This window comes from Mustelus asterias, chromosome 19 (genome assembly GCF_964213995.1).
Source record: "Mustelus asterias chromosome 19, sMusAst1.hap1.1, whole genome shotgun sequence".
NCBI lineage: Eukaryota > Metazoa > Chordata > Chondrichthyes > Carcharhiniformes > Triakidae > Mustelus > Mustelus asterias.
Window position 1 is genome coordinate 59,474,766 of NC_135819.1, and position 26,511 is coordinate 59,501,276.

Sequence of the window (26,511 nt, forward strand, 5' to 3'; positions counted from 1 at the left end):
ATCCATCAAAGGGTCCCGTGGCTCGATTGGAACGTCCTGTGCGTGGCCGCCTGCTGGTGACGTAAGACCAGGGCGTGCGCATGCTCGGTGGCGGCGGAAAGATGGCGGCCTTGTTGCAGCGGCTTAGCTGCGTCGCCGGACAGAGGTTCCTCGGGAGGGTTTGGGCCGGTGGCGAGCGGCAGGTAAGCTCGGGGATCAAGCGGCACAACTCGAGGATCAAGACCGGCCGACCCAGTTGTTGAAAATGGGGAAACTTTTCTTTTGAACTGGCGATTTGGGGCTGGGGAATGAGCGCGGTTAAATGTGACTCAGGCCAGGCCAGGCTGTGGTTTAGTGATAGTTTTAAAGAAGGGAATGGGAATGTTTGGTTGTTGTAAACGATCTTGTTATGGGCTTCATGGCGAAGTAATAATTACTGAATGGAAACCAAATTGAAGTTCCACTCCTGAATGGTGACAGATTAACGCCAGTTTTGTTTTGAATATGTTATTTTATGTCTCAGTTATAAATGGCATTGAGGTGTAGGGGTGAGACAGCCATAGTCATGCGATTATGCCTTCAAGCTCCATCTCATTGACTCCACTGACAGAATTCCTACAATGTAAAAGGAGACCGTTTGGCCCATTGCAACATCATCAACTCTCCAAACAAGCATCCTGACTTAGTGCAATTTATGGAATCCCTACAGTGCAGGAGGCCACTCGGCCCATCATGTCCGCACCCACCCTCTGACAAAGCATCCTACCAGGCCCTATCCCTGTAATCCCACATATTCACCCACCATTACCCCAGCCTACGCATCACGGACACCAAGGGGCACGACCAATCCACCTAACCTACACATTTGGACTCTATGAGGAAATCTGAGCATCCAGAGGAAACCCATGCAGACATGGGGAGAATGTACAAACTCAGGCAGTCACCCAAGGCTGGAATTGATTTGATTTAATATGGTCACATGTATTAACATGCAATGAAAAGTATTGTTTCATGCGTGCTATACAGACAAAGCATACTGTTCATAGAGAAGGAAACGAGAGAATGCAGAATGTAGTGTTACAGTCATAGCGAGGGTGGAGAAAGATCAACTTAATGCAAGGCAAGTCTATTCAAAAGTCTGACAGCAGTAGGGAAGAAGCTGTTCTTGAGTCAGTTGGTACGTGATCTCAGACTTTTGCGTGATGGATTGGGCTATGTTCACAACCTTTTGTTGTTCCTTGCGGTCTTGGGCAGAGCAGGAGTCATACCAAGCTGTGATACAACCACAAAGAATGCTTTCTATGGTGCATCTGTAAAGGTTGGTGAGGGTCGTAACTGACATGCCAAATTTCCTTAGTTTTCTGAGAAAATAGAGGCGTTAGTGGGCTTTCCTAACTATAGTGTCGGCATGGGGGGACCAGGACAGGTTGTTGGTGATCTGGACACTTAAAAACAGGCCTCTGGTAATGTGAGGCAGCAATGCTAATAACCATTTGGCCATGCCTTTTCCCTATACCCCTGCACGTGGTTTCTATTCAAGATTCTAATCTAATACACTCTCGAATTGCCTTGTTTGAACCTGCCTCTACCACACTTCCAGGCAGTGTATTCCAGATCTGAACAATTCACTGCATGAAAAAGTATTTTCTCACATCACGCCTTTTGCAAATCACTTTAAATCTATGCCCTCTCATTCTTGATCCTTTTATGAGCAGGAACAGTTTCTCCCTACCTACTCTATACAGTCACCTCAGGATTTTGAACATATCTATCAATTCTCCTCTTAGTCTTCTCTCCAAGGAGAATAGTCCCAACCTCTCCAATCTATCCTCATAACTGAAGTTTCTCATCACTCGAACTGTTCTTGTAAATCTCTTCTGCACTCTCTACAATGTGTTCACATCCTTCCTATAATGTGACGCCCAGAACTATACAATATATTCAAGGTGAGGTCTAACTAGTGTCTTGTATAAGTTCAGCATAACCTCCTTGCTTTTGTACTCCATGACCCTATTAATAAAGCCCAGAGTACAGTATGCTTTAACTGCTGTCGTCACCTGTCCTGCCACCTTCAATGATCTATGCACATATACATTCAGGTACTCTGCTCCTGCACCCTCTTAAGAATTTCCCCCCTTATTTTACATTGTCTCTCTATGTTCCTTCTACCAAAATGCATCACCTTCTCTGCATTGAACTTCATCTGCCATCTATTTGCCCACTCCATCAACATGTCTATATCCTTCTGGAGTTTTACACTGTCCTCTTCACAATTTACAGTACTTTCAAGATCTGTGTCATCGCAAACTTTGAAATTGTCCCCTGCATACCAAGATCTAGATCATTAATGTATCTCAGGAAAAGCAGGGGTCCCAATACCGATTCCTGGGGAACATCACTAAGACCCCAAGACGTAGGAGCAGAAGTATGCCATTCAGCTCATCAAGTCTGTTCTGCCATTCAGTGAGATCAGGACTGATCTGATATGATAATCCTCAACTCCTGTTTCCTGCCATATCGTGAAGCATCCAGTACATTTTTGTTTATAAGCTGTGAGTATATGCACAGTTTCCAAAACAAAAGCACATTTTAATGAAGCATCACTAGCTGCGTAGTCCTGACCCGTTGAATATGTTCAAGGATGAGATAGATAGATTGTTAATCAGTAAGGGAATCAAGGAATCCATCCTGATAACCACCTAGTAATAAATTAAACTCATCACATATCAAATAACAATGGGATAGCTTTTCCAAACCATTGCATCCATAGATTCTTACAATAAGAAGTAGGCCGTTTGGCCCATCGAGTCTGCGCCACCATTCCATGAGACCACGACTGATCTGACAATCCTCAAATCCCCTTACTGATTAAAAATCTATCTATCTTATCCATGAACTTACTCAACGACCCAGCCTTCACAGGCATCTGCTGTAAATAATTCCACAAATTTGTTACCCTCTGACAGAAGAAATTCTTCTTTATCTGTCTTAAATGGGTGACCCCTTACTCTAAGATTATGCCCTCTGGTCTTAGACTCTCCCACAAGTGGAAATAACCTCTCAGCATCTACCCTGTCAAAGCCCCCTGAGAATCCTGTGTGTTGCAATAAGGCTGGCTCACGTTCTTCTAAACGTCAATGAGTACAAGCCCAACCTACTTAACCTCTCATAAGAAAATCCCTCCATACCTGGGATCAACTTAGTGAACCTTCTCTGGACTGCCTCCAATTCCAGTATATTTTCCATAGAAATATAGGAAGGAGCCTGAGTAGGCCATTCCCTTTGAGCCTGCTCTGCCATTCAATGCGAGCACCGCTGCTCCTCTATCTCAATGATGCCATTAAAATCTAAAAATTATTTATCACTTTTTTAATACATTGTGTGTTGTCTCCACTGTCTTCTGTGGTAGCAGATTCCACAAGTTCACTACCCTTTTGAGTGAAAAATATTTCCTCATCTTGGTCCTAAATGGTCCATCCTGTATCCGGAGATTGTGTCACCCTGGTTCTAAATTTCCCAACCAGGGAAAACATCCTCCCTGAATCTAGTTCATCAACATCCTGAGGGTTACCATTGACCAAACACTGAACTGAACTAGCCATATAAATACTGTGGTTACCAGAGCAGGTCAGTGACTAGGAATCCAGTGGCTAGTAACTCACCTCTTGACTCCGCAAACCCTGCCCACCATCTAAAAGGCACAATTTAGGAGTGTAATGGAATATTCTCCACTTGCCTTGATGATTGCAGTTCCAACAACACTCAAGTGGCTTGTATAGTTTTAGCAAGACTTCCCTATTTTTATACTGCATTCCCTTTGAAATAAAGGCCAACATTCCATTTGCCTTCCCTTTAGCCTGCTGAACTTGCATGCTAGCTTTTTGTGATTAATGCTCAAGGACCCTCCAAATTCCTGTGTTACAGCTTTCTGCAGTCTTTCTCCATTTAAATAACATTCAGCTCCTTTATTCTCCCTACCAAAGTGCATAAATTCACATTTTCCTACATTATATTCCATCTGCCAAGTTCTTGCCCACTCACATAATTTGCCTATATCTTTCTGTAGACTGGAGGATGACGAGACTTGCCTTCCCACCTATTTTTGTGTCATCCGCAAACTTGACAATAGTACATTCACTTTCCTCATTTAAGTCATTAATATATATTGTAAATAATTGTGGCCCCAGCACTGATCCCTGTGGCACTCCACCAGTTACAGGTTGCCATCCTGAAAATGCCCTTCTTATCCCAACTCTCTTGTTTTCTAGTAGTTAGCCAATCCTTTACCAATGCTAATATATTACCCTGACATCATGGGCTCTTATTTTATTTAGTAGCCTTTTGTACGTTACCTTATCGAACACTTTTTGGTTCCCCTTTATCTATCCTGCTCAGTACGACCCCAAAGAATTCTAATAAATTTGTCAGGCATGATTTCCCCTTCATGAAGCCATGCTGACTCTGTTTGATTATATTACATATTTCTAAATGTTCTGCTGTTACATCCTTTATAATGGATTCTATAATATTTTCCCAGAGCAAGTGTTAAGGTAACTGGCCTATGGTTACCTGTTTTTTGTCTCCCTTCATTTTTGAATAAGGGTGTTACATTGCAGTTTTCCAGTCTGCTGGGACCTTTCCAGAATTTATTGATTCTGGGAAGATTGCTACCATTATCTTTGTAGCTACCTCTGTTAATATCCTAGGATGGAACCCATCAGGCCCAGAAGACTTACTGACCATTAGCCTCAATTCTCTAGTGATAGTTCTCTTTCCACCCCCCCCCCCTTGATTATTTTTAGTATTTTTTGGAGTGTTATTAGTGCCTTCCGATAAGAAGACTGAAGTAAAATATTTATTTAACTCCGCTGCCGTTTCCTGGTTCTGCATTATTACTTCCCCAGTTTCATTCTCTAAGGAGCCTGTGTTTCCCTTGTTATTTCTTACCTCCACCCATATGGATTCTCCATCTTCTGATCCAAGATCATTTCTTGTGAGCATACTTATTCCATTTTGTACCAACAAAGCTACCCCACCACCTTTTCCTTCCTGCTTGTTCTTACGAAAAGTCACGTACCACTGAATATTTAGTTCCCAGCTTAAATCTCCTTGTAACCACATCTCTGTAATGGCTATAAGATCATACCCATTAACATAGATTTGTGCTGCTAACTTACTTATTTTGTGCCAGATCTGACATTTAAGTAAAGAGCCATTAATTTTGCCTTTTTACCATCATTTCCTCTTTTGACTGTATTTGCTGCTGTTTTTATGTTTGTACATTCTGGCCAGAATTTTACCAGCCCGCCCACCACAGGAATCAGAGGGGGCGAGGGGTGGAGCATGGGAAGGTCCATTGACCTTGGTGGGATTTTACGGTTTCGGGACAAGCGAGGCCATAAAATCCTGCCCTCTGTTCATTCCTGTCGCACTCTGGGTACTATAACCTAAAAATCTTCAAATCTTCCTATTATTTGGCCACTTTTGTATCCATGTTACTACTGTCTCATTTATTCCACGAGGGTATAACTTTTCTCACAAGTCTGTTATGTTGCATTGTATCAAACGCCTTCTGGGAGTCCATGTACACCACATCAACTGCATTACCCTCATCAAATTTTTCTGTTATCTCTTCAAAAATTCCAGCAAGTTAACTCAACACGATTTCTATGCTGGCTGTTCCTAATCAACCCACGTTTTTCCATGTGATTACTAATTCTATCCCAAATAATTATTTTTTGAAGCTTGCCCAGCTCTGATGCTAAACTGACTGGCCTGTAATTGCTGGGGCTATCCTTACAATCCTTTTTTGAACAATTCCCCATTCCTCTGGCATCTTCCCTGAATCTTGAGAAGACTGGAAGATTATGGCCAGCACCCCTGCTTTTTTCAATTTCACTTCCTTCAAAATCCTTGGATGCATCTCATCCGGTCCCGTTGCCTTGTCAAATTTAAATACCGACACTTCCTCCTTATCAATTTTGAACCCTTCTAGGACTACAGTTTCCTTGTCTGTCATCATGTCCTGGGTAGCATCTACTTCTTTGATAAAGACGGATGCAAAGTATTCATTTAATATTTTGTCTATGCCCCCAGCCTCTGTGTAAATTCCCTTTTAGGTCCTTAATCGGCCCTATGCCTCCTTTTCCCACTCTTTTAGAAAACTTTGGAATTCCCTTTAATGTTGGTTGCCAGTCTTTTCTCATAGTCCCTCTTTGCTTCTCTAATGTGCTTTTTCATCTCCCCTGTGAATCTTCTGTATTCCTGTTGATTCTCAATTGTATTTTCTAGACACCTATCATAAGCTGTCATTTTCTTCCAGGGGGCTCAGGATTTGTTTACCCTACCTTTCCCTCTCTAGGGAATATACCTCGACTGTGTCAGGAGCATGTTTGTTTTGAAGACAGCCCATTGTTCAGCTGCAGTTTTTCCCACTAGCCTTTCATTCCAATCTACCTAATCCAGCTCCATTTTTGTCCCCTTGGCATCGGCTCCTCTTGAGTTAATTATTTTTACTCTGTGTTGCCTATTATTCTTTTCTATCATCCGAAACGTTTGGGATACAATGATCATTGTCTCTGAAATTTTTCTCCACCAATGCATGATCTACTTGGCCCACCTCATTTCCAAGAGCCAGGTCCAACAGTGCATCCTTTCTTGTTTGGACACGTACTGCTGTAGAAACATTTCCTGAACACTATCTCAGAACTTTTGCCCCCTTTCACTGCCACTGTTCCAGTCTACATTTGGATAATTAAAGTACAAAATCTAGGCTGACACACCAGAGTTGTATGTAGTGAGGGAGCACTGTTGTGTTTTTTTGGATGAAATGTTTACCGTCTTCCTCGGATGAATGTAAAATATCCAGTGGCACTTCATGAAGATGAATGGTGGCGTTTTTCCAGTATCCTGACTAATTGTCTAATTGTTTAATTCATTGCTGTTTATGAATGATGCTGTGTGGAAATTTAGTTTTGTAATTAGTCATTAGGAACACTGTCAATTACAAATCTTTTTTGTAACTATTTTTCTGCAACGATTTTGCCCTTTTATTAAAAGATGTTTTTGCCTTATTATTTTAGCCCATCCTACACAACTGGAAGCGATTCCAGGCAACTCGAGCAGCAGTTACACACATTCTGAATATTCCAGAAACAGAAGTCACTGTTCTGGAAAATGGACTACGAGTGACGTCTGAAGACTCCAGTCTTCCAACATGTACAGTGAGTACTGAGCTAAATTGAAGCATTTTGTATTAGTCACTTGCTTTTTAGAAACCAGGGATTGAATTGCCAAGTTGTGTATACCTGTTGGTACTTTATTGAATTATTTATATTCAGGATGTCTGAGCTTTTTCCCAATGACCATTTGATTGGTGTACCTTGGAACCTATGGACCACCTATAATTTTGCTATAAGCACACAACATTAAGCATGTTTAGTAAATATAAAATATTTACATTCAAAGGTTTCAGTTTATAGACTACCATCAACTGACCTACACCTCTGTTCTCTGTTTGAGCGACACGGTGGCACAGTGATCAGCACTGCTGCCTCACAGCGCCAGGGATCCAAATTTTATTCCACCCTTGGGTGACTGTGGAGTTTGCACATTCTCCCCATGTCTGTGTGGGTTTCCTCCGGGTGCTCCAGTTTCCTCCCACAGTCCAAAGATGATCAGGTTAGGTGGATTGGCCATGTCCCAGGATGGTTAGGAGATTGACAGGGTGTGTCTGTTGAGCTGGGGCGGTGCTGGACTTGAGTCTGATGCTCTGTCAAAGGGGGTCGGTATGGACTTGATGGGCCAAGTGGTCTCCTCCGATTGGTGCACTGTATAACTTCAACTCTAATCCTTTGCACTTCTTCATTCCTGTATCACCTGCAAACCCGGTGGCCATCGGGCTGTCGTTGCAAACGTATTGGATGGGAAATGCCTTTGGATGATACCTATATGACCGTCAGAAGGCATTTGATGTTGTTTTTCATAAGAGCTTGTTAGCTAAAGCTGAAGCTTGTGAATTTGAATGCAAATTATTGCCCTGGTTAGGAATATGGCTGTGTAGAAGGAGACAGATTAGGTCAATGAGTAAGTACTCTAATTGGCAGAATGTTATTAGCGGTGTTCCACAAGGGGATGTGTTGAGGCTTCAGTTATTCACTATTTGTTAACTTAAATGATGGGACAGAATATGATATCCAAATGTTCTGATGACAGGCAATATTGTAAGCAGGATAAAAAGAAGCACATTTCAAAAATATTGGAAAATTCAGTGAATGGGCAAAACTGTGGTAAATGGATTTCAGTGGAGCCAAATGTGTTGGACCTAAAAGGATAGAACGGGGTACTTTCTAAATAGTGAAAAGTCTGAAGGTGGACAGAGACTTGGGTGTCCAGGAACATAGATCATTAAAATGTCATGAACAGGTACAGAAAATCAAAAAAGCTAATCAAATCCTTGCCTTTATGTTTAGAGAACTAAATACAACAAAGTGGAAGTCATGCTTCAGCTGTATAAAGCTCTAGTTAGACCAGACCTGGAGTTATTTGAGCAGCTCTGGGTGTCACACCTTAGCATGGTAATATTCTGGTAAATCTACACAGCACCCCTTTGGAGGGAGTGCTGCGTAAATTTACTAGAATGTTACCTTGACTCCAATGGTAAGCTACAGGAGAGATTAAACACATTAGAATTGTATTCCCTGAAAATTAGAAGCTTAAAGGATGATTGATCAAAGCTTTCAAGATATTAAGAGATACAGACAGGGTAGGTAGAGATAAACCTACCTGTTAGTTGAAAAATCAAGTGGGCATAGTTTTTTAAAAAAATTAGAGCCAGAGGAAATGTTGCTTCAATTAAAGGTGATAAGTTTGGAACTCTTCAACTCAACTGCAATTGATGTTAGGTCATATGTTAATTTTAAAATTGAGATAGATTTTTGTTAACCAAAGGTGTTATGGGATATGAGGCAAGGACATATATAAGAAGTTAGATTGCAGATCAACTGTGATTTCATTGATTGGCAGAGAACAAGGCCAAGGGGCTAAATGGACTATCCTTTTCCTATGTCCCAAGAATCCCAAGGTATTAGGTTTAAAATTCTGTTCTTGTCTGTAAATGCTTCCATGTCCTTGCTCCTTCCTTCTCTGCAATCTCCTTTGGTTCTGTGTCCTATCCTGAGTGCTCTGCTCCTTTGTCTCTAGTTTTCATCCCACCACTAGGGGCAAAACATTTGCCCACCTGGTTTGCTGCTTTGGAACTCCCTCCTCAAGCATGCTACCTTTACTACTTTTAGAAACCTATTTTGTCACTTGTTCTAATCCTTTCCTTCCCGACTGGCATCTGTCTCACTCGCATCTGTTTGTGAAGCTTCTTGGCCATTCCTTGCCTTGAAGGCAGTGTGTAAATGTTTGTTATGTTCGTCCAAACTCTTTATCTTTCTCCTCCTGAAACCTTGCTGCACTTGCCAACCATAGCAGTGCAAATCTCCAATCAGATTGATACCAAGGGTAGGTTCCTTCCTCCTCCTCCCTTAACAATCCAGGCTGCACCCCTGGCATACTAACTGATACCTGATACAAAATGCTTATGACATGGAAATTGGCACAAAAAAAATCATGATGGCAGGGCAAAGCTGGAAGCAAATCAGATCCAGCTCAAAGAGATGAGAGCCCCAAAAGATATCAATAGAGATCAGTCCCAATCTAACATCTAATATTCTGTGTATGGGAAAAGATTCCTCACAAAAATCAGACTTTCTAATCATATAAAAATCGACAAGCTGTATCAAATAGAAGTAAATCATAAGGCTGTCACCATCGACAACAATGGACAAACCATCATCATCACTATGATCAAAAATAAATTTCATTGTGAGCATATCACTGTCAGCAGGGAGTTTCTTTGGATAGCTAAAATAATCAACACAATAAGTGAAATATTTATAAAAATGTTGAGGGAAAGGAAATACAAGAAAATTGCCATTTTTACTTGCTTTTCTGTTTGTGTGTTGTGTTGCCTCAACTTCTGGTTGCTTGGAGACCTTTGTCCTGGCTCATGCTGACTACTCCCTATCCTGTGGTTGAGATTCAAAGGGCCCACCAGGGGAGAAAAAGGTGCGCTGCCCTCCTCAAGATATTCTAGATCTAACCGAGCTTCCAAATTCTTATAGATTGCATCTTCCTTTGTCAGCTCCTTGCGGTCTCCAGAATTCTGCAAACATCCGCAGCAACAGTTTTGAAATTGTTCAGTCATTATGTGTTGAACCTGATATTTCAGGTTTGGGGTCACTATAGCCCTGTTTTACCTATGATGAGCGCTGCCATTTTGACTCTACTTGCTTTTACTCTTTAACTTTGTCTTTAAAGCTGTATATATCTCCTTGAGTCTCTCTCCTGGTGAAACTTGCATCCTGCCTTTGGTTTATTTTCCTGGGTGTTCATTCCTCCTCTACATTAGCTAATGTAATAATGATATATTACTTCATTTCCTGTGATGTGGCTCACACGCTTAAGTGAACTATTAATTGGCATTGCTGCGCCCTAAAGGATATGATTCACCAACCAAGCAAATAACTTTGCTGTTGCTGGGTTGCTGTATGTTGGAACTGATATGGGTTCATTAGGGTTGCTTTATAATTGAGCCTGCATGCTCTATGAGTTGTGTTTTGTCTTTGGGATGTTGCTTTTCTTTCCTGTCTCCAAGGAAAGGTTTGTGAAAGAAAATTTCAGATTGACAGTATTTATTTATTTATGTCACAAATAGGCTTGCATTAACACTGCCATGAAGTTACTGTGAAAATCCCCTGGTCGCCACACTCCGGCACCTGTTTGGGTACACTGAGGGAGAATTTAGCATGGCCTACGCACCTAACCAACGCGTCTTTCGGACTGTGGGAGGAAACTGGAGCACCCGGAGGAAACCCATGCAGACGTAGGTAGAACATGCAGGCTCTGCACAGACAGTGACCCAAGCTGAGAATCAAACCTGGGTCCCTGGCGCTGTGAGGCACTGTGCCACCACGCTGCCCTACAACTGTTCCTGACTGCCATCAATTCTGAAGTTGATGATGGCACCCCACCATGTTGGAGTTTCTTTGGAGAGCAGCTGATGATAAAGAAGGGAGAAATAAACTACTTGATCAATCTTAATGTTGTAAAGCTAGGGAGTCCTTTTGTAAATAAGAAATATCATTTTAAGATTATATCCGGCCTTGGTAAGATCACTTCTGAAGTACAGTATTGTGTGCATCCAGTAATCACACTCATCTTTCTTTGTACTGGGTATGACTTCAACCAGTGGAAAATCTTCCCCTTGTTTCCATTGACTTCAATTTTGCAAAGGCTCCTTAATGCCACATTTTGACAAAATTAGTCACTCTCACTTCACCTCTGGAATTTAGTTGTTTTATCCGTGTCTGATGCCAGGTGGCCCAGGCGGAACCCAAACTGAGCATCAGTTTCAAAAGAGTCATCTTGAACTCAAAATGTTAACTCTGTTTCTCTTTCCACAGATGCTGCTGAGTTTTTCCAACACTTTCTGTTTTATTTCTGATCTCCAACTTCTGCAGTATTTTGCTTTTGATTTAGATATACAGCTCACTGTTCCTTCGTCCAAGTCGTTTATGAATATCATGAAAAGTTGAGACCCCAGTATTGATCCTTGGGGAACATCGCTGGTCGCATCCTGCCAATCTAAGAACATCCCCATTATTGCTACTTTATCTCCTAATCAAATACCTATCCAGCCCAATATACTGGTTTTAATTCCAAGCATTCTTATTTCACTACCTCAATCAATCTAATAGATATTTAATCTCTTCAAATATGTTGACTAAACACATTAAGCACCACTGTCTGTTCTCAAAACTACACTTGCTATTTCTAATTAACTTCTATCCTTCAGTATAATCCCTTAAACTTCATTGTTTCAAGTAAATTCTCTATATTCAAGGTAAGATTTACAGAACTATAATTTAAGTGCTTCATCTTCGGTTTCCTTTTCTTTTGAAAAAATAGCCACAATTTACTTGTTCCCACGCTCCTGGATGTAACTCAATCCTTGGATATGTACAGTTTTCTTTGGATAATAGGGCAGATTACCAAAAGTTTGATCAAAGAGGTAGGTTTTAAGACGTGTTCTAAAGGTGGGTGGAGGGGTTTAATGAGGGAATCCAAAGCTTACGGCCTCTGTAGCTGAAGGTATGGCTGCCGATCATGAAGCAATTAAAATCAAGGATGCACAAAAGGCTAGAACTGTGATGCTTTTGTGCCCCTGACCAGAGTGGGTGACACAGTGGTTAGCACTGCTGCCTCTCAGCACCCTGGAACGGGGTTCAATTCTTGCCTCGGGCGACTGTGTGGAGTTTGCACATTCTCCCCATGTCTGCGTGTGTTTCCTCCGGGTGCTCCGGTTTTCTCCCACAGTCCAAAGATGTGCGGGTTAGGTTGATTGGCTATGATAAATTGCCCCTTAGTGTCAGGGGGTCTAGCAGGGTAAATATGTGGGGTTACAGGGATAGAGTCTGGGTGGGATTGTTGTCGGTGCAGGCTCGATGGGCTGAATGGCCTCCTGCATTGTAGTGATTCTATGATTCTGTAACTGGATGAGCGCAGCTATGGAAGCTTATAGGACTGGGCAAATTTATAGAAATGGCAAGGGGTGAACCATGGAGGGATTTAAAAACAAGGATCAGCATTTTAAAATTGAGGCATTGCTTAGCTGAGAGCCGGTGCGTGGCTGCAAACACAGAGGTGATGGGTGAACTGGGCTTGTTGCAGTTAGGATATAGAGAGCTAGCTAAATTTGGGATGAAATGAGATTATGTAAGGTGGAAAATGGGAGACTAGCCATGAGTGCACTGGAATAGTGCAGTCTCGAGGTAACAAATGCATGGATGAGGATTTCAGCAGCAGACGAGCTGAAGCAGTGTGTGAAATTGGGCAGTGTTAGGGAGGCGGAAATAGATAGTCTTGATGATGGTGTGGTTAGTTGGTCAGAAGCTCAGCTGGAGTTAGATGTGACCAAGGTTGCACACAGTCTGGTCCAGCCTATGGTTGGTTGCCAGACAGAGGGATGGAGTCAGTGGTTAGGAAACTGAAGACAACTTTTCTCAATATTTAATTGGAGGAAATGGCTATTCATCCAGTATTGGATGTCAGACGAGCAGTGTGACAAAGTACAGACAGGGGAGAGGTCAAGAGAGGTTATGAGGTAGTAGAGCTGGGTGTCATCAGCATGCCTGTGAAAACTAATGCCGATTTTCCAGATTATGTCACAAAGGAGACAGCATGTAGACGTAAAATAGGAGAGGGCCATGGATCAAACCTTAGGGGCCCCAGAGGCGATTGTGTGGAAGCAGAAGGCAAAACCATTGCAAGTAAGTTTCTGAGTATGACTAGGTAGATGAGAATATAACCAGGCGAATGCAGTCACACCCAGTTAGACGACAGAGGAAAGGCAAACAATGAGGATGGTTTGGTCAACTGTGCCAAAGCTATAGACAGATCGAGAACACAAAATAGGGGCAGGAATAAGCCATTTGCCTCTACAGGTCTACTTCGCCAGCCAACAAGATCATGGAGGATTTACCTCAACTCCTCTCTGTACTAAAACTATATCTCTTAATTCTCTTCGCCAAAAATCTATTCAGTCACATAGGAGACAGTTTTCCTATTGAAGTTATCTGCACTAGTTCCTTTTCCCTGCATCGTTCAATAGTTACAGAATTCTCTCTTGGATATCATGACTGACAGCTTCAACAGACATTAAAGTATTCATTAATAAATCTGTATGAAAAAATGATCTTGCCAGTATTTAATGTTTTAAATACTGATTATGATTTTAATGCCAGTGGAAATATTTTACTCTCATTCATAATTTTAAACACTTCTACCGCATCTCTCCACAACTTATTCTGCTTTAGTGAATTGAGCCCCATGCTTTTTTTTTTGAAAAGTCTCTTGCCTAAATTATCTCATAGCTGGCAGCCTTCCAATAAGTCTATGGTGCAGCAGAGTCCCATTTGTCGTTTATGGCTTTTACCATCTATAGTCTGCCTTTTAAATGTCTGTGCTCTTGTATAATTTTCTTATTTCATAGAGTTTTTTGTGTTGAGGCAGCAATTCTCAAATATGCCACTGCATGTCTGACCAACTGATCCACGCACCAACCCTACAGCTCAACTGTGTCTGTAACTAGAATACAGACGCAGACTATGTAATGACCGGTTAGGGGAGCCTAGATTACCCGTAGGTATTCTTGTGAGGGTATTATTTGGTTTTCATTAAAGGATGTATGCTTCGTCCTGAGTAGTGTTTGTTGCTTTCTGTAGGTTGGCCTGTGGATTGATGCAGGGAGCCGCTATGAGAACGAGAAGAACAATGGAACCGCTCATTTCTTGGAGCACATGGCTTTCAAAGTAAGGCAACACCTGCCATTAGGGTTTTCAGCCTGTATTCATAAAGTTTTTTAAAAGTAGCAACTTTCATTTATATAGTACTTTTTCATGTAGTAAGATGTCAGTGAAGCTTTATTAAGTGACAATCAGACCTGAGCTGGAGTTGGGGAAAGGGTGGGCTTTGAGGAGCTTTTTGATGTTGAAGCAAACTGGAGTGATTTGGGAATTAAAGCAATGGGAATAAGACATCAATATTTTCATGAGTGACAATGGGAGGGGACAGGGAGAAGGGACATAAACAACTAGAATTGGAAGAACTGAGATTGCAAGCAGGAATTTGGGACTCAATAGGGTTGCAGAGGGAGAGTGGAGTGAGAGTGTGTAAACATTTGTGTTCAGGGAGGCGGGGGCAATAGTATTCACCAGGTTCAGGGTTTGCTAGTGTGTGCAATAATCACCAAGCCAAACAATAGCTTCCGCTATGGAGCTCTCTGAGCCCTCTGCTGAATACTGTCAGACGGCAGTCCTCAGTGATGTGAGTCATTGATTAGGGTGCAGAGCAACTGCAGTCTGGGTTCCTTGCAAGGCCCTACTTGTGCCAATTTGCTGCGTAAAGGCCTTGGCCAGTGAAAAAACAGTTAAGGAACGCCCAATGTTGGTGTGGCAGGTTGAAGCCGGGTGGGCGGGCTGTGGGATCTGTGATGAGGACGTAGTCTTTAATGATGGTGTATTGGTTCCATTCTTACTGCCATAGTGCCTCTGCTGTTGTCCCTTGGTAATTCAGATAGCTCTGGGGTAATGGGTGGTGAGACTTCGCATGGGATAGTTGGAGTTTTTGTGGAGTGGAACATGGGAGATTGATGGGGAGAGCATTGGAGAAGTTGAGCTTATAAATGATAAGAGATGTTTGTAGTTTTCAGCAGAGACAGGTTGTAGAGAAGGGCAATTGGATTGTCAGCTTTGGGGGGTGGACTAGCTGTTGAGTTTGAAGCTCAGTTTAGGGTCGGACCTAGTATAATGGCTGTTCTTTCTTCGCAATTCAATACATTGCCAGTAAACCTAATCTTCCTCCTCCCCCCACAGGGCACAAAGAAACGCTCTCAGCTAGACTTGGAACTTGAAATTGAGAACATGGGAGCCCATTTAAATGCATACACATCAAGAGAACAAACGGTGTATTATGCTAAAGCATTTTCTAAAGACCTGCCCAGAGGTGATTCAATTAATGTCTAATTAGCTTTTGAACCTGAATGCTATATAGAACATAACGTTCTCTTACTTTAAAGAGAGCCATAGTTCAGTAAATTAAATTTCTTTTGTGGCCTGTAAACTGGAAGAGATGCATCCACCTGCATCCCACACACACAGAATAATGTGCTCTTTAATCTGAATTCATTGTGACTATTGCATTATATTTTCCTGAAACGATAATAATTTATCTGCTGTTAGAACACAGTGTGCTGCATAATAATGTTACAGGATTCAATGACAAGAACTTGGTCATAAAAAAATCAGATTTTAAAAATAAGTATGTTTTTGATGCTTTGCACTTAGCTGTAGAAATCCTCGCAGATATTATCCAGAACAGCACCTTGGGAGCAGCTGAGATTGAACGTGAGCGAGGAGTTATTCTAAGGGAAATGCAAGAGGTTGAAACCAATCTTCAGGAAGTAGTATTTGACTATCTGCATGCAACAGCCTATCAGGCTACAGCTTTAGGGCGTACCATTTTGGGCCCTACGGAAAACATTAAGTATGTACTTGTGTCCTTTTTAATAGTCATCTTGAAACCTTCTTCCTAATAAAACTCACTAGAATAATTGTTGTAACAGATCTATAACTCGGAGTGACTTAGTGGAGTATATCACAACGCACTACAAAGGACCAAGGATGGTATTGGCTGCTGCCGGAGGTTAGAGCATTTTCAGTCTTCTCTTCTAATAAGCAATGATCTTCTATTGTTTAAAGTTTTAAAGTTTATTTATTAATGTTACAAGTAGGTTTACATTAACAGTGCAATGAAGTTGCTGTGAAAATCCCTCAGTCACTACACTCCGGAGCCTGTTCGGGTACACACTAAGGGAGAATTTAGCATGGCCAATGCACCTAACCAGCATCTTTTGGACTGGGGGAGGAAACCCACGCAGACACACGGAGAACATGCAGACTCAACACAGATAGTGACCCAAGCCAGGAATCGAACCCGGCTCATAGAATCCCTACAGTACAGAAGGAGGCCATTCGGCCCATTGAGTCTGTACCGACCACAATCCCACCCAGGCCCTATTTCCATAACCCTCATTTACCCTGCTAATCCCTCTGACATTAGGGTCAATTTATCATGGCCAGTCAACCTAACCTGCACATCTTTGGACTCTGGGAGGAAACCCACAACAGGGAGAAGGTGCAAATTCCACACAGTCACCCAAGCTGGGAATCGAACCCAGATCCCTGGTGCTGAGGCAATGGTGCTAACCACTGTGCCACTGTGTCGCTGCATCACAGTGCTGTCAGGCAACAAAGAATACAGTTTTGGTGTAGTTGGTCGATTTAATTTCCTTTGTTATTGTTATGAACATTTATTAAGGGAGGGTGTGCTATTGAATGTAAAGAAAAGTTTATTGGGAAATGCTATTCTTGAGCATCAGCTAAGGAGATTAATATGAAGCTTAATATGCCATTTACATTTTTGATTAATATTTGTAGAAAATGGTTTGATTTTAAAGGGATTGTTGTTTGATTTACCTTTAAGATTTAACTAAGTCTAACTCTGTTTGCATTTTCCTTTGTTGCTTGTGATTGATCTGTACACTCAAAATTCCATTCAAGTATATAATGTACTGTGTAACTGCTTTCTTTTTATACTTAACTCCAGTTGTGTACCCCAAGTAGCTGAGTTTATTGTGTGTGTAAATCTGTCTCTCAGATGAAGATGATCCCAGATTCAATCCTTGGTTTGTGCTCTGTAGGGCAGTTAATGTTGCAGGTTTGAGAGGAAACGTCAGCCTTTGTTCCCGCTCCAAACATTATCTGTTCCCTGCTAGAAATGCACATATGTGAATATCAGTTGAGGATAGGATTGGGTTTTACTGTACTGCTCCCTGCAGTTCATTAGCCTGTGACACTGTCACAGCAGACACATGAGTAATGACCAGTTGGGCAAAAGTACTGAAAGGTGATCAGTACACACAAACCCAGCCAAACAAGGAATCAATACCTTCAAAAGGAAGGGAAGAAATAAATGTCTTGACGAACAGGTATTTAAGTTGTATATGTTTTGTTTAAATTGCTTCTGGCCTGGTGATCAGCTTTACATTGCAAGTACTGTATGTCTGGAAAAATTGAATATTTTACTGTATGTCTGCCAGGACATTTTTTTTTCAATTCTTTAAAGTTTGAATTCCTCCTTGCAGGAGTGGGCCATGAAGAATTGGTTGACTTGGCAAAACATCATTTTGGTAATCTATTAACGACCTATGACGGTAATACCACACCACACCTGCCTCCCTGTAAATTCACAGGAAGCGAGGTATGTGAACAAAGACATAATACTTCAAACTTTGCATTCTGTTGCAAGACTGAGAATATGGGCAGGTGATTTGGTTCGAATTCCCTGTGTACAGTTTGGTCACAAGTGGTTGCTACAAAATTGGACTTTGTTCCTTCTCTTTGTGTGTGACTTTGCACAATTCCTTGTGAGTTTGCAGAGATCTGCAGTGTCCTTGTAGGATTGAGAGCGTGATGCAACATGGAGTGCCAGCCTTTGTCAACAGGTCTTTTCATCTTTCCAATTGTTATTTGTCACTCCTTCATCCCGTGCAGCAAAACAAATGTATTCATTTTTGAGATCAAATTAGGAAAGCAAAGAACTGAATTAGTTCCTTAATCAATCAAAGGACAAAGTTTTACTTTATTGTACAACTTTGTTAGCTTGTATGCTCAATGTCAGCTAGTAGGAAGGCAACCTCTAATTGTGTAACAATTATTGGTAACTATTTTGATGTATTAAATTTATTGTATTATATGAATCTCATTACGTTAAGAATTTCAGTAGGGAAGAAGTAAATCTTCCAATTCAATTGAATTGAGTGATTGACTCCAGGAACTCCTTATTCTTTGATGAAAGTTGTGAATTTCAATGTACATAGTCATGTCTAAGATTGTAGAGTGTTAAAATGCACAACTCCAACACACTTAGACTTGGTACAGATATTGTATTTTTGGGCTTCTTCAAATTTTCTTGACATGTTTCCTCTTGACATTTTAATAATTGCAGCAGACTTGTATCGAAGTGTTAATGATTTTGTTTGTAACAGATTCGTGTAAGAGATGATAAGATGCCATTGGCTCATATTGCAATTGCTGTTGAAGCTGTTGGCTGGTCACATGCAGACACCATTCCTTTGATGGTGGCAAACACCCTGATTGGTAACTGGGACCGTTCTTTTGGTGGTGGTGCAGTAAGTATCGGAAAAATCCTAACAGTTTTTTTTAATATATAGCTTTTAATAATTTATACCACCATTCTATACTTGTGAACAGTACCTTTGGTGATGATAAAGCTAAACTGAGAATTCTACAGTGACAAATTCCAACAGCGCCTAAAAATAAACCTCTGATTACTTTGCCAGGCCACATTAAAGACTTCTCTCTCTAATTTACTTAGCTCCCTTCCTGAAAGTGTTAACTACACAGGGAGCACCAAATAGACTCTGGTAGAATCTTACCAATCACTGGCTAAATAAAACAATATTTTTTGAGTGTAATTTTCTGATTTCTGCTACACAGCCAGTTTGCAAACCTGTTTGCTGTTTTTTTTTCTCTATCTATTTCACAGTTGTTTATCACGCATGGGCTGTTGCATGGGTTTAGGCAACCCAAGATCCTCAGCATTAGATCACACCACCATGGACCATACATCTAGTATTTAAGTAGTTTTGAACACCTTGTGAAACTGTTCTACTCTTATAGCCGCTGTTCAATTTTTAAAAATTGCTTTATAATTATGTTGGCTTTCTGAATAAACAATTTACTCTCCTTTTTAAAAAAAACAGAACCTGTCCAGTCAGATGGCACAAATCGCTTGCCAGGGTAACCTCTGCCATAGTTTCCAATCATTCAACACCTGCTATACAGATACTGGTCTTTGGGGGCTTTATATGGTCTGTGAGTCTAACACCATTGACAGCATGCTGCATTTTGTTCAGAGAGAGTGGTAAGTGAGTGTCTATAGTGCATCACAAGTCTTTGCTAATTGTCATGACTATCTTCATGTAATCTCTATCTAGCTATTCTTTTCACAGAAAACTGCAGTATGTTTATTTTGTGGAACTAAAGCTGCCTTAAATACAGAATACTTTAAAGGTCAGGGACTATTGTGCTCATTTCTATCGTCCAATATACCATCAGTGCTTTAAAATTCGATATTCTTCCACATAGCATTCATACAAAACTTAGTTGTAGCAAATAGTTACTAGAGTAAGGCTTTGAAGACATGGAAGCTGGACACAGTTATGTGGGAAGACTGGAGATTATTCTATTTTGAATAGAGAAAGTTAAGACATTTGATAGCTGTTTTTAAAAAATGAACCTCCAGATTAGAGACACTGCAGACATTGGAAACTCTTTTTTAAAAAAAAACCTTTTGCCCAAAGAGTGGTTAGGATTTGTATTCATGCTAGTAGTGCTTTTCTTTCTTGTTTTAATGCTTCAGCAGGGATTCCATTTGTGCCTGATGACTTGTTCTTTAGCTCAGCTGAAGCATTATTGGCACGAATACAAGACCTCATTTATTCAGGAGGAGAACATGCCAGGAGATCTGATGGCGCAATTGTGACCACCTTCAAGAAAGTCGACAGGTCTGACTACAAAGGAAATTCCCTGCCATCAACCACGATGAAGATCATTGCAAGAGTCCTCCTTGATCACCTCCCCGTGGCTGACTAGCTGCTCCTAGTGTCCTAATGAGGATTTCACCCACTTAGAGTCAGAGGTTTACAGCATGGAAACAGGCCCTTCGGCCCAACTTGTCCATGCCGCCCTTTCTTTTTCAAAACCCTTAAGCTAATCCCAATTGCCTGCATTTCGGCCATATCCCTTAGGGGCACAACAAACAAAATCTTCACCATGGAACAACTACAAGAGAAATACACGGAACAGGATCAGCCCTCCTTTGACCCAAAGGCTTTCAACACTGTCAATTGCAAGGAATTATACAACATCCTCTGTTTCGGCAGTCCCCCAAAAGTTTATCACAATCCTCCACCTGCTCCACAATGACATGGAAGCCATGGTCCTGACCAATAGATCCACCATAGACCCAATTCACTTTCAAATTGGGATCAAGCAAGTCTTGTTGCACTGACACTCTTCTCAATCTTCCTTGCTGTGATGCTTCATCTCAGCCTCAGCAAGCACTGGGAAGGAGCTGAACACGTGTCGCACCTAGAGCAAGTTGGAGCCATGTGGCGACTCGGGCACCCCACCCACCCGCTCCTCCAACCCCCTACCTGTGACAGACTCATCAGGCACCTGGGAACTCTGTGTGGAAACAAGTCACCCTTGACTCTAAGGGGCTGCCTAAGTAGGTGGTTAGGATTTGGAATGCACCACCTGAAAGGCTGGAGAAAACAGTTTAGTAATAGGATAAATTCTTGGAGAAACAATCGCAGGAATGTAGGGAAAGAGCAGAGGAGTGAGACTAATTAGATTACTATTCAGAAATACAGATTTGAAAGGCCAAATGGCTTTCTTTTGTATCATTTCTTTAAACAAATATCCCTGCAATGCACAGAATGGTGATCAATAAAGTTTGTTAAACGGCAGGCATTCTATCAAGTGTATTCATTCTAAATTCTTCAAGTGAAGAATCAGTTAACATTAGTGCTGCAACTGTACTGAGGCTTTGTCATCATTACAGAAGTGCTAGTGGAGATAGTGCTGCTGCACTATTCAATCTCAAACCACCTTTTATAATCCTTGTGTAACAATCAGACATTCACATGCTAAAAATGGTAGGTACAAGTTAACTGGGAACAACATTCCAAAAACCCTTTAATCACACCTCATATTGCCACAGGATATTTTTCACATGTTGAAACCAATAATGCGAGTCAATGGAGTGACAGAGACTTTATATGCCACTAATTAAGTTTTTCTATTTCAGGATGAGATTGTGTACCAGTGTTACTGACGGTGAAGTTGCTAGAGCCAAAAACCTCTTAAAAACAAACATGTTGCTGCAGCTTGATGGTAAAAACAAGGTTGTTTATCTATTTGTAGAATTTAATATCCATGTTTGTTTAAAATATTCATTTGGAATTTCAACATTTGCAGGATCAACACCAATTTGTGAAGATATTGGAAGACAAATGTTGTGTTACAATAGAAGAATTCCAATCCCAGAGCTTGAAGCGAGGATTGAGGTAAGTGAACATATTTCTCTGTCCATCCCCCCCTCTTAGTATGCAGGCATTGGTGTTTTAAGTTTAACGCAACTATACTTTGTGTAAACTAAATAGTGTTTTGCATTTTTGAACTAGGCTGTTGATGCCAATACAGTAAGGGATGTATGCACCAAGTATATCTACAACAAGTGCCCTGCAATTGCTGCTGTTGGTAAGTGGACATCATAACCAATGTAATTTTCCTGCAGATGGTTTCAATGTTTTGTAATGCTGTTTATTTTTTATTCCAGGTCCTATTGAACAGCTCCCAGATTATAACACAATATGCAGTGCAATGTACTGGTTGAGTGTGTAAATAGCAGCAGTTATAAATGTGTACATTTCTATTCTATGAATAATAAAGAGAGACATTTATACTTGGTTTTGTTGTTTTATTATCAAATAATCACATGCACAATGATAAAAGGGAGTGGCAACATCTTATTTCTTCGATCTAACAGTATTAACTTGGTCTTGTGCGGCTTTCTTTGCTTTGACCATTTCAACAAGTTCCTGTTAAGTAGGAGCAGAAGTTTGAAATCAGAGACAGCAAATGGTCAGACATATACACAATTTAAAACAGCTGAAAGGACCTTGCAAGTCTAAATTTTATTAAAATTCAATAGATGGGGGTGTTGCTGGCTGGGCCAGCATTTATTGCCCTAATTGTCTAGCAAACCACTCAGTTCATCAGTCACATGTAGGCCAGACCAGGTAAAATTGGCAGATTTCCTTCTCCAAAGTTTTGACAATGGTTTTCATGGTCATCCTCAGACAGGGTTGCAAACCTGCTTTATTTGAGTCATTTATAAAAAGAGCTAGAACAGATTTTTCTTACCTTGTATCTCTTCATGCAATCTTTCTTTGTCCTTCCTGGAACAGTCGCTGCTATCTTTTCCCATCGCTCAGGGGTGTTTACTGGATAGGTCTTCAATGCTTGTTCTAGAAGCTTCTGCTCTTCTGCTGTCCATGGGTTAATGTCACCACCGGGCGCTGCGGGGAAAAAAAAACAGCATAATCTCTTCACTAAGGTTTTACACCAGTAGTGGGGGATTTTGGTTCTTCTAGTGAGAAGCATCTTAAACTTCATGTCTCATTTCTTTCTTTTGAAAAATTCTATAAAGCCTTCCTTTGATTTGTTCACATCAAGGTCAGAATTGTAAAAAAGACATTGAATTCAGATTGGCGTTATTACTGGAATAAAGCAAAGTTTTTTTCCCATCCTTTTCTCTCAAAGGTTACTGATTTATTTTAACGCCAATTTCCTGCTTTAGTCATGCTTGTGAGCCACGGTCTCCAAACATCCAGCATACTACAATGGCAGGTAGCAGTCAAACAGACTTTATTCTACTACCACCCATGCACTTTCCAAAGGTGAAATCAGAAGCAGATTCCTTCCCAGGAGTATAGACGTGAATGCACTGAGGTAGAATGACTAAGGACTTGACAGTGATTATTAACCTTCATAATTTTGAAGGTACTGAATTTTATTTCTCTCCTTTCACGGAACTAGATGCTAAAGTGGTCCACTACCCAGGAATCATTCCAATCTTAAAAGGTACACTAACATCACGTAAGAGTTTTTAAATTCATGCTCACAGCCTTAGGTGATGTCATTGTTGGGAGGAGGGAAAAAAACTGGGCAGGTGACAGGGATTTCATTTTTAGAAGGACAGCAAGCTTAAAAAAAGTGTTTTCCCTTTCTCCCTATTGGTCAGCTGAAGACAAGACCTTGTTTTCCTGAAGGGTGAAAACCTGCTGTTGTTTGTGCTCGGCCAGAGTGTCTCTGGTGTTTTTGGAAGCTGTCTTGTCTTCAAACTATTCTGAGCCTCGAGCATTTGACTGCAGAATTACCTGAGCAACAGTGTTAAACCTGCGAAAAGGGTCTTTTGTCTATGGGATTGATTTGATCGTACAAATATTTAAAGGTCATACATTATCATTGTTTCTTGTTTGTAATTGATGAAAGTTCTTGCTAATTTTCTTACTATTCATGTTAACTATATTCTTAAATAAACTTTGACAAAAGCTCCCTCATGGGTCACTTGAATCATACCTGAAGTGAAACATCTTATGCTTATCCTAGCCGAATTCAAAACACTTGAGTTTCTAACCTGAACCATAACATTTAGTTGACCCAGGTGGTCAATGAATATGGAGGATGTTTTTCTTTTGCATCTGCTGTTGCAGTATAACATTTTGGCCACTCAGGGAACCTTTTTCTCTTGTACCTTATTGTATTTTTCATTTAATAGCATATGGTTTCAAGACAACTTTTCAGGTGCCAGTTGGCTGTGATCTAATTGCCCTAGATGGCCTGAAATTCAATGTGCATATTCTCACAACAATGAGTAAATTAGCGTAGGGATTGAAATGAGTGCAAAAAACTCCAATGGATGAGATGGTTTGTGTTCTGCTAAAGGCATGCTGAGTCTTGCAAACCAGGCAGTACTGAATTCAATACCTAAGCGATATGAAAGGTGCCCATGAAATTATACCTCCGTGGGAGTTGATGCCTTCAGAAGAGGACAGCAACTAAAACTGGAGAAACTCAGTATCGGAATCATTTTTTAAAATATGAATGCGCTTTCAACATTGGATTGTTCTTTTTATAAACTGAATCCTGAAGACCCTTACATGTGTAACAGTGGATACACAAGTCATACAGCTGGACATATATTGAACTTTTTGCCATGTTTACTTACACTAAAGTATGATAGGTGAAGTGATTACGTTACAATTTGAATATTTTGCTGTAGAATAAACTTAACAGATGGAAGCAGTCATAACATGTCCATGAAGCAAACCAAGTTATGGAGAGCTGCATTTATTAATTCATTCTCAGTCTGTTTTCCTTTCCCATCCTCCAAAAAATAATTAAATCTAAACTTTGGGTTTCAAGCTGAAGCAGAAAGTCTAAAGTTGAGAAATCTGCATATTGTTACATCTTTAAAAAATGAGAGTTATTTTCTCATTACGTACTGTCCCCATTCCTTACCCTCAAACCTCTCTGAAGGAGTTGCCTTATCCAGTGCTGCAACTGCTGTGCTGTGCTCTTTATTGAATTTTTCAAATGCTTTTTTATTAATTTCATCTTTTTGTAGAGGATCTGAAAGACAAATAGGGATAATTAAAAAGCTACCCAAACTTGATGGATAGAACATGGTCCAAAGGAGAATGTTGTGTTGACAGATGAACTCAAAGTTTAATCAAAAACTTTCATATTCCTTTCTTTGGGTCTCTCTATATTGAAAGTAATGAATAGTGCACATGTACAGATAGACTTCAGAAAGCTCAGGAATGAACAAAGCAATTGAACTTTTTGTAGTACAACTGCCCAGCTCTACAACTCAAAGCAACACTAAATATCCAAAAGATGACAAATTCAACTACATGAATGTTTGTTTGACCATAATCAGCATTTACTTGGTAACTCTCTCTCCCTCCAACTCGTGTTTCACCGTCTAAACATCCATTGAAAGCTTTTCCATTTTTTTTTATCGTCACTTTCAAAACTTTTGTCAAATGGTGGATCAGGTTATGCTGAAGACTGAAAGGAGATCCTGTACTTACCAAGTTTTTGTAAATTCTTGGCTTTGTTGATTACATCCTTGGCCGTCCTTTTGATTCCACTTGTTGAGTGTGAATTAATAAAATTAGCAATTACTTCCCACCTGAAAAAGAACGGTTCTGTATGATCACAGGTAGTCACTAGGTTTTTAAAAATGATTGGCAGATGTACCTGTGCAACTAGCTATCCAAACATACATTTCTGATGTGGTGATTGAAATCATTAATTATTAATCTTTCATTTTCAACTGTTGACACGTCTGCAGGCTAACTATGGCCATATCAGATGAACACAGAAGTGATAGCATCTCCCACAGCCCCCCACATAAAAATAGTCACGTCAACAAGATCCAGGAAAAAATGAAGCACCCTTGGAACAATAATTCAACCTTCAGGGCATGAAAGGTACAGAGGAAAAAATTCCCTTAATTACAGAAGGCTTCCAAGTCCTGTTCAGCAGGGCGACCAAGATGTGTGGCAGAGGTAGAAAATCAAGAACGTCAAGGAATCAACCCAATTCAGTTCCAAAATTTGGAGATAGGAAGTTGTTAATCTTGACCTGTTGCTAAATACAGGTGAAATAAAGACAGAGTGGGAGATATTTTGCATTTAACTTTACATTTAGAAAGCAATGCTTCCAAAAGCATTTTAATTTCTCCAAATACTTGCGCTGGATTTTCAGTTGCAACCAGCACGACACACATAAAATAATTCAGTTATTTATTCAACATTTTTTTTTGCTATGCGTTACCTTGTATTAGTTCCAGCAGGAAAGATATTTACACCTTTTATCAACAGCTGTAAGTCTTCTTCCAGCCAGGTTTTGCTTCCTCCACCATATCCTGTGGCATGATCAGAGCTTTTCGCAGCCTGGCGCATTCGTGCCTCAGCTTCCTCCTTCTCTTTTGCCAACTGTGCGTTCACCTCTTGGATCTTTAGAATAAGTTTAAATTAGATTGTTGCTCATTCAATATTAGGTTTTCCTCAAATTCCTATTCAGTCCAATTGTTCGATATCAGCTTTTCCTCACCTGGATTTGCTGGGATGCTATCACTCAGTACTTGTTGGAATTAGTTATTGAACCAGATCAAGTACAGAAGAAGGAACGGAGGACAAGCATG

At 40.6% G+C, this 26,511-nt stretch overlaps 2 protein-coding genes across 4 annotated transcripts in view; one reads left to right on the forward strand and one right to left on the reverse strand.

Moving 5' to 3' along the window:
• Nucleotides 1-38: 38 nt before the first annotated feature.
• Nucleotides 39-22,202, forward strand: pmpcb (peptidase, mitochondrial processing subunit beta). Of its 2 annotated transcripts, XM_078235634.1 has the most exons (13): nt 39-182; nt 7,062-7,202; nt 14,310-14,396; nt 15,459-15,588; nt 15,930-16,128; nt 16,208-16,287; nt 17,789-17,904; nt 18,692-18,835; nt 19,430-19,590; nt 21,541-21,626; nt 21,711-21,799; nt 21,917-21,992; nt 22,072-22,202. In XM_078235634.1, the coding sequence occupies exons 1-13, from the start codon at nt 81-83 to the stop codon at nt 22,134-22,136; spliced, it is 1,476 nt and encodes a 491-aa protein (XP_078091760.1). In that variant the 5' UTR covers nt 39-80; the 3' UTR covers nt 22,137-22,202. The 2 variants fall into 2 exon arrangements, with proteins under 2 accessions (XP_078091760.1, XP_078091761.1); XM_078235635.1 differs by lacking the exons at nt 39-182; nt 7,062-7,202 and adding an exon at nt 10,742-10,909.
• Nucleotides 22,197-26,511, reverse strand: part of dnajc2 (DnaJ (Hsp40) homolog, subfamily C, member 2) — a 46,583-nt gene continuing 42,268 nt past the window's right edge. For both annotated transcript variants that reach the window (XM_078235633.1, XM_078235632.1), the window contains 5 exons: nt 26,142-26,323; nt 25,394-25,494; nt 24,819-24,929; nt 22,659-22,813; nt 22,197-22,333 (listed from right to left, as the gene is read on the reverse strand). In XM_078235633.1, coding sequence (XP_078091759.1) covers nt 22,262-22,333; nt 22,659-22,813; nt 24,819-24,929; nt 25,394-25,494; nt 26,142-26,323 — 621 coding nt within the window. In that variant the 3' untranslated portion in view covers nt 22,197-22,261. The remainder of the gene's footprint in view (nt 22,334-22,658; nt 22,814-24,818; nt 24,930-25,393; nt 25,495-26,141; nt 26,324-26,511) is intronic.

Coding starts and splice junctions, on each gene's coding strand:
- pmpcb (XM_078235634.1), top strand. CDS start 81: ATGCTCGGTGGCGGCGGAAAGATGGCGGCCTTGTTGCAGCGGCTTAGC. Junction 183..7,061: donor GGGCCGGTGGCGAGCGGCAG/GTAAGCTCGGGG, acceptor TTATTATTTTAG/CCCATCCTACACAACTGGAA. Junction 14,397..15,458: donor TGGAGCACATGGCTTTCAAA/GTAAGGCAACAC, acceptor CTCCCCCCACAG/GGCACAAAGAAACGCTCTCA.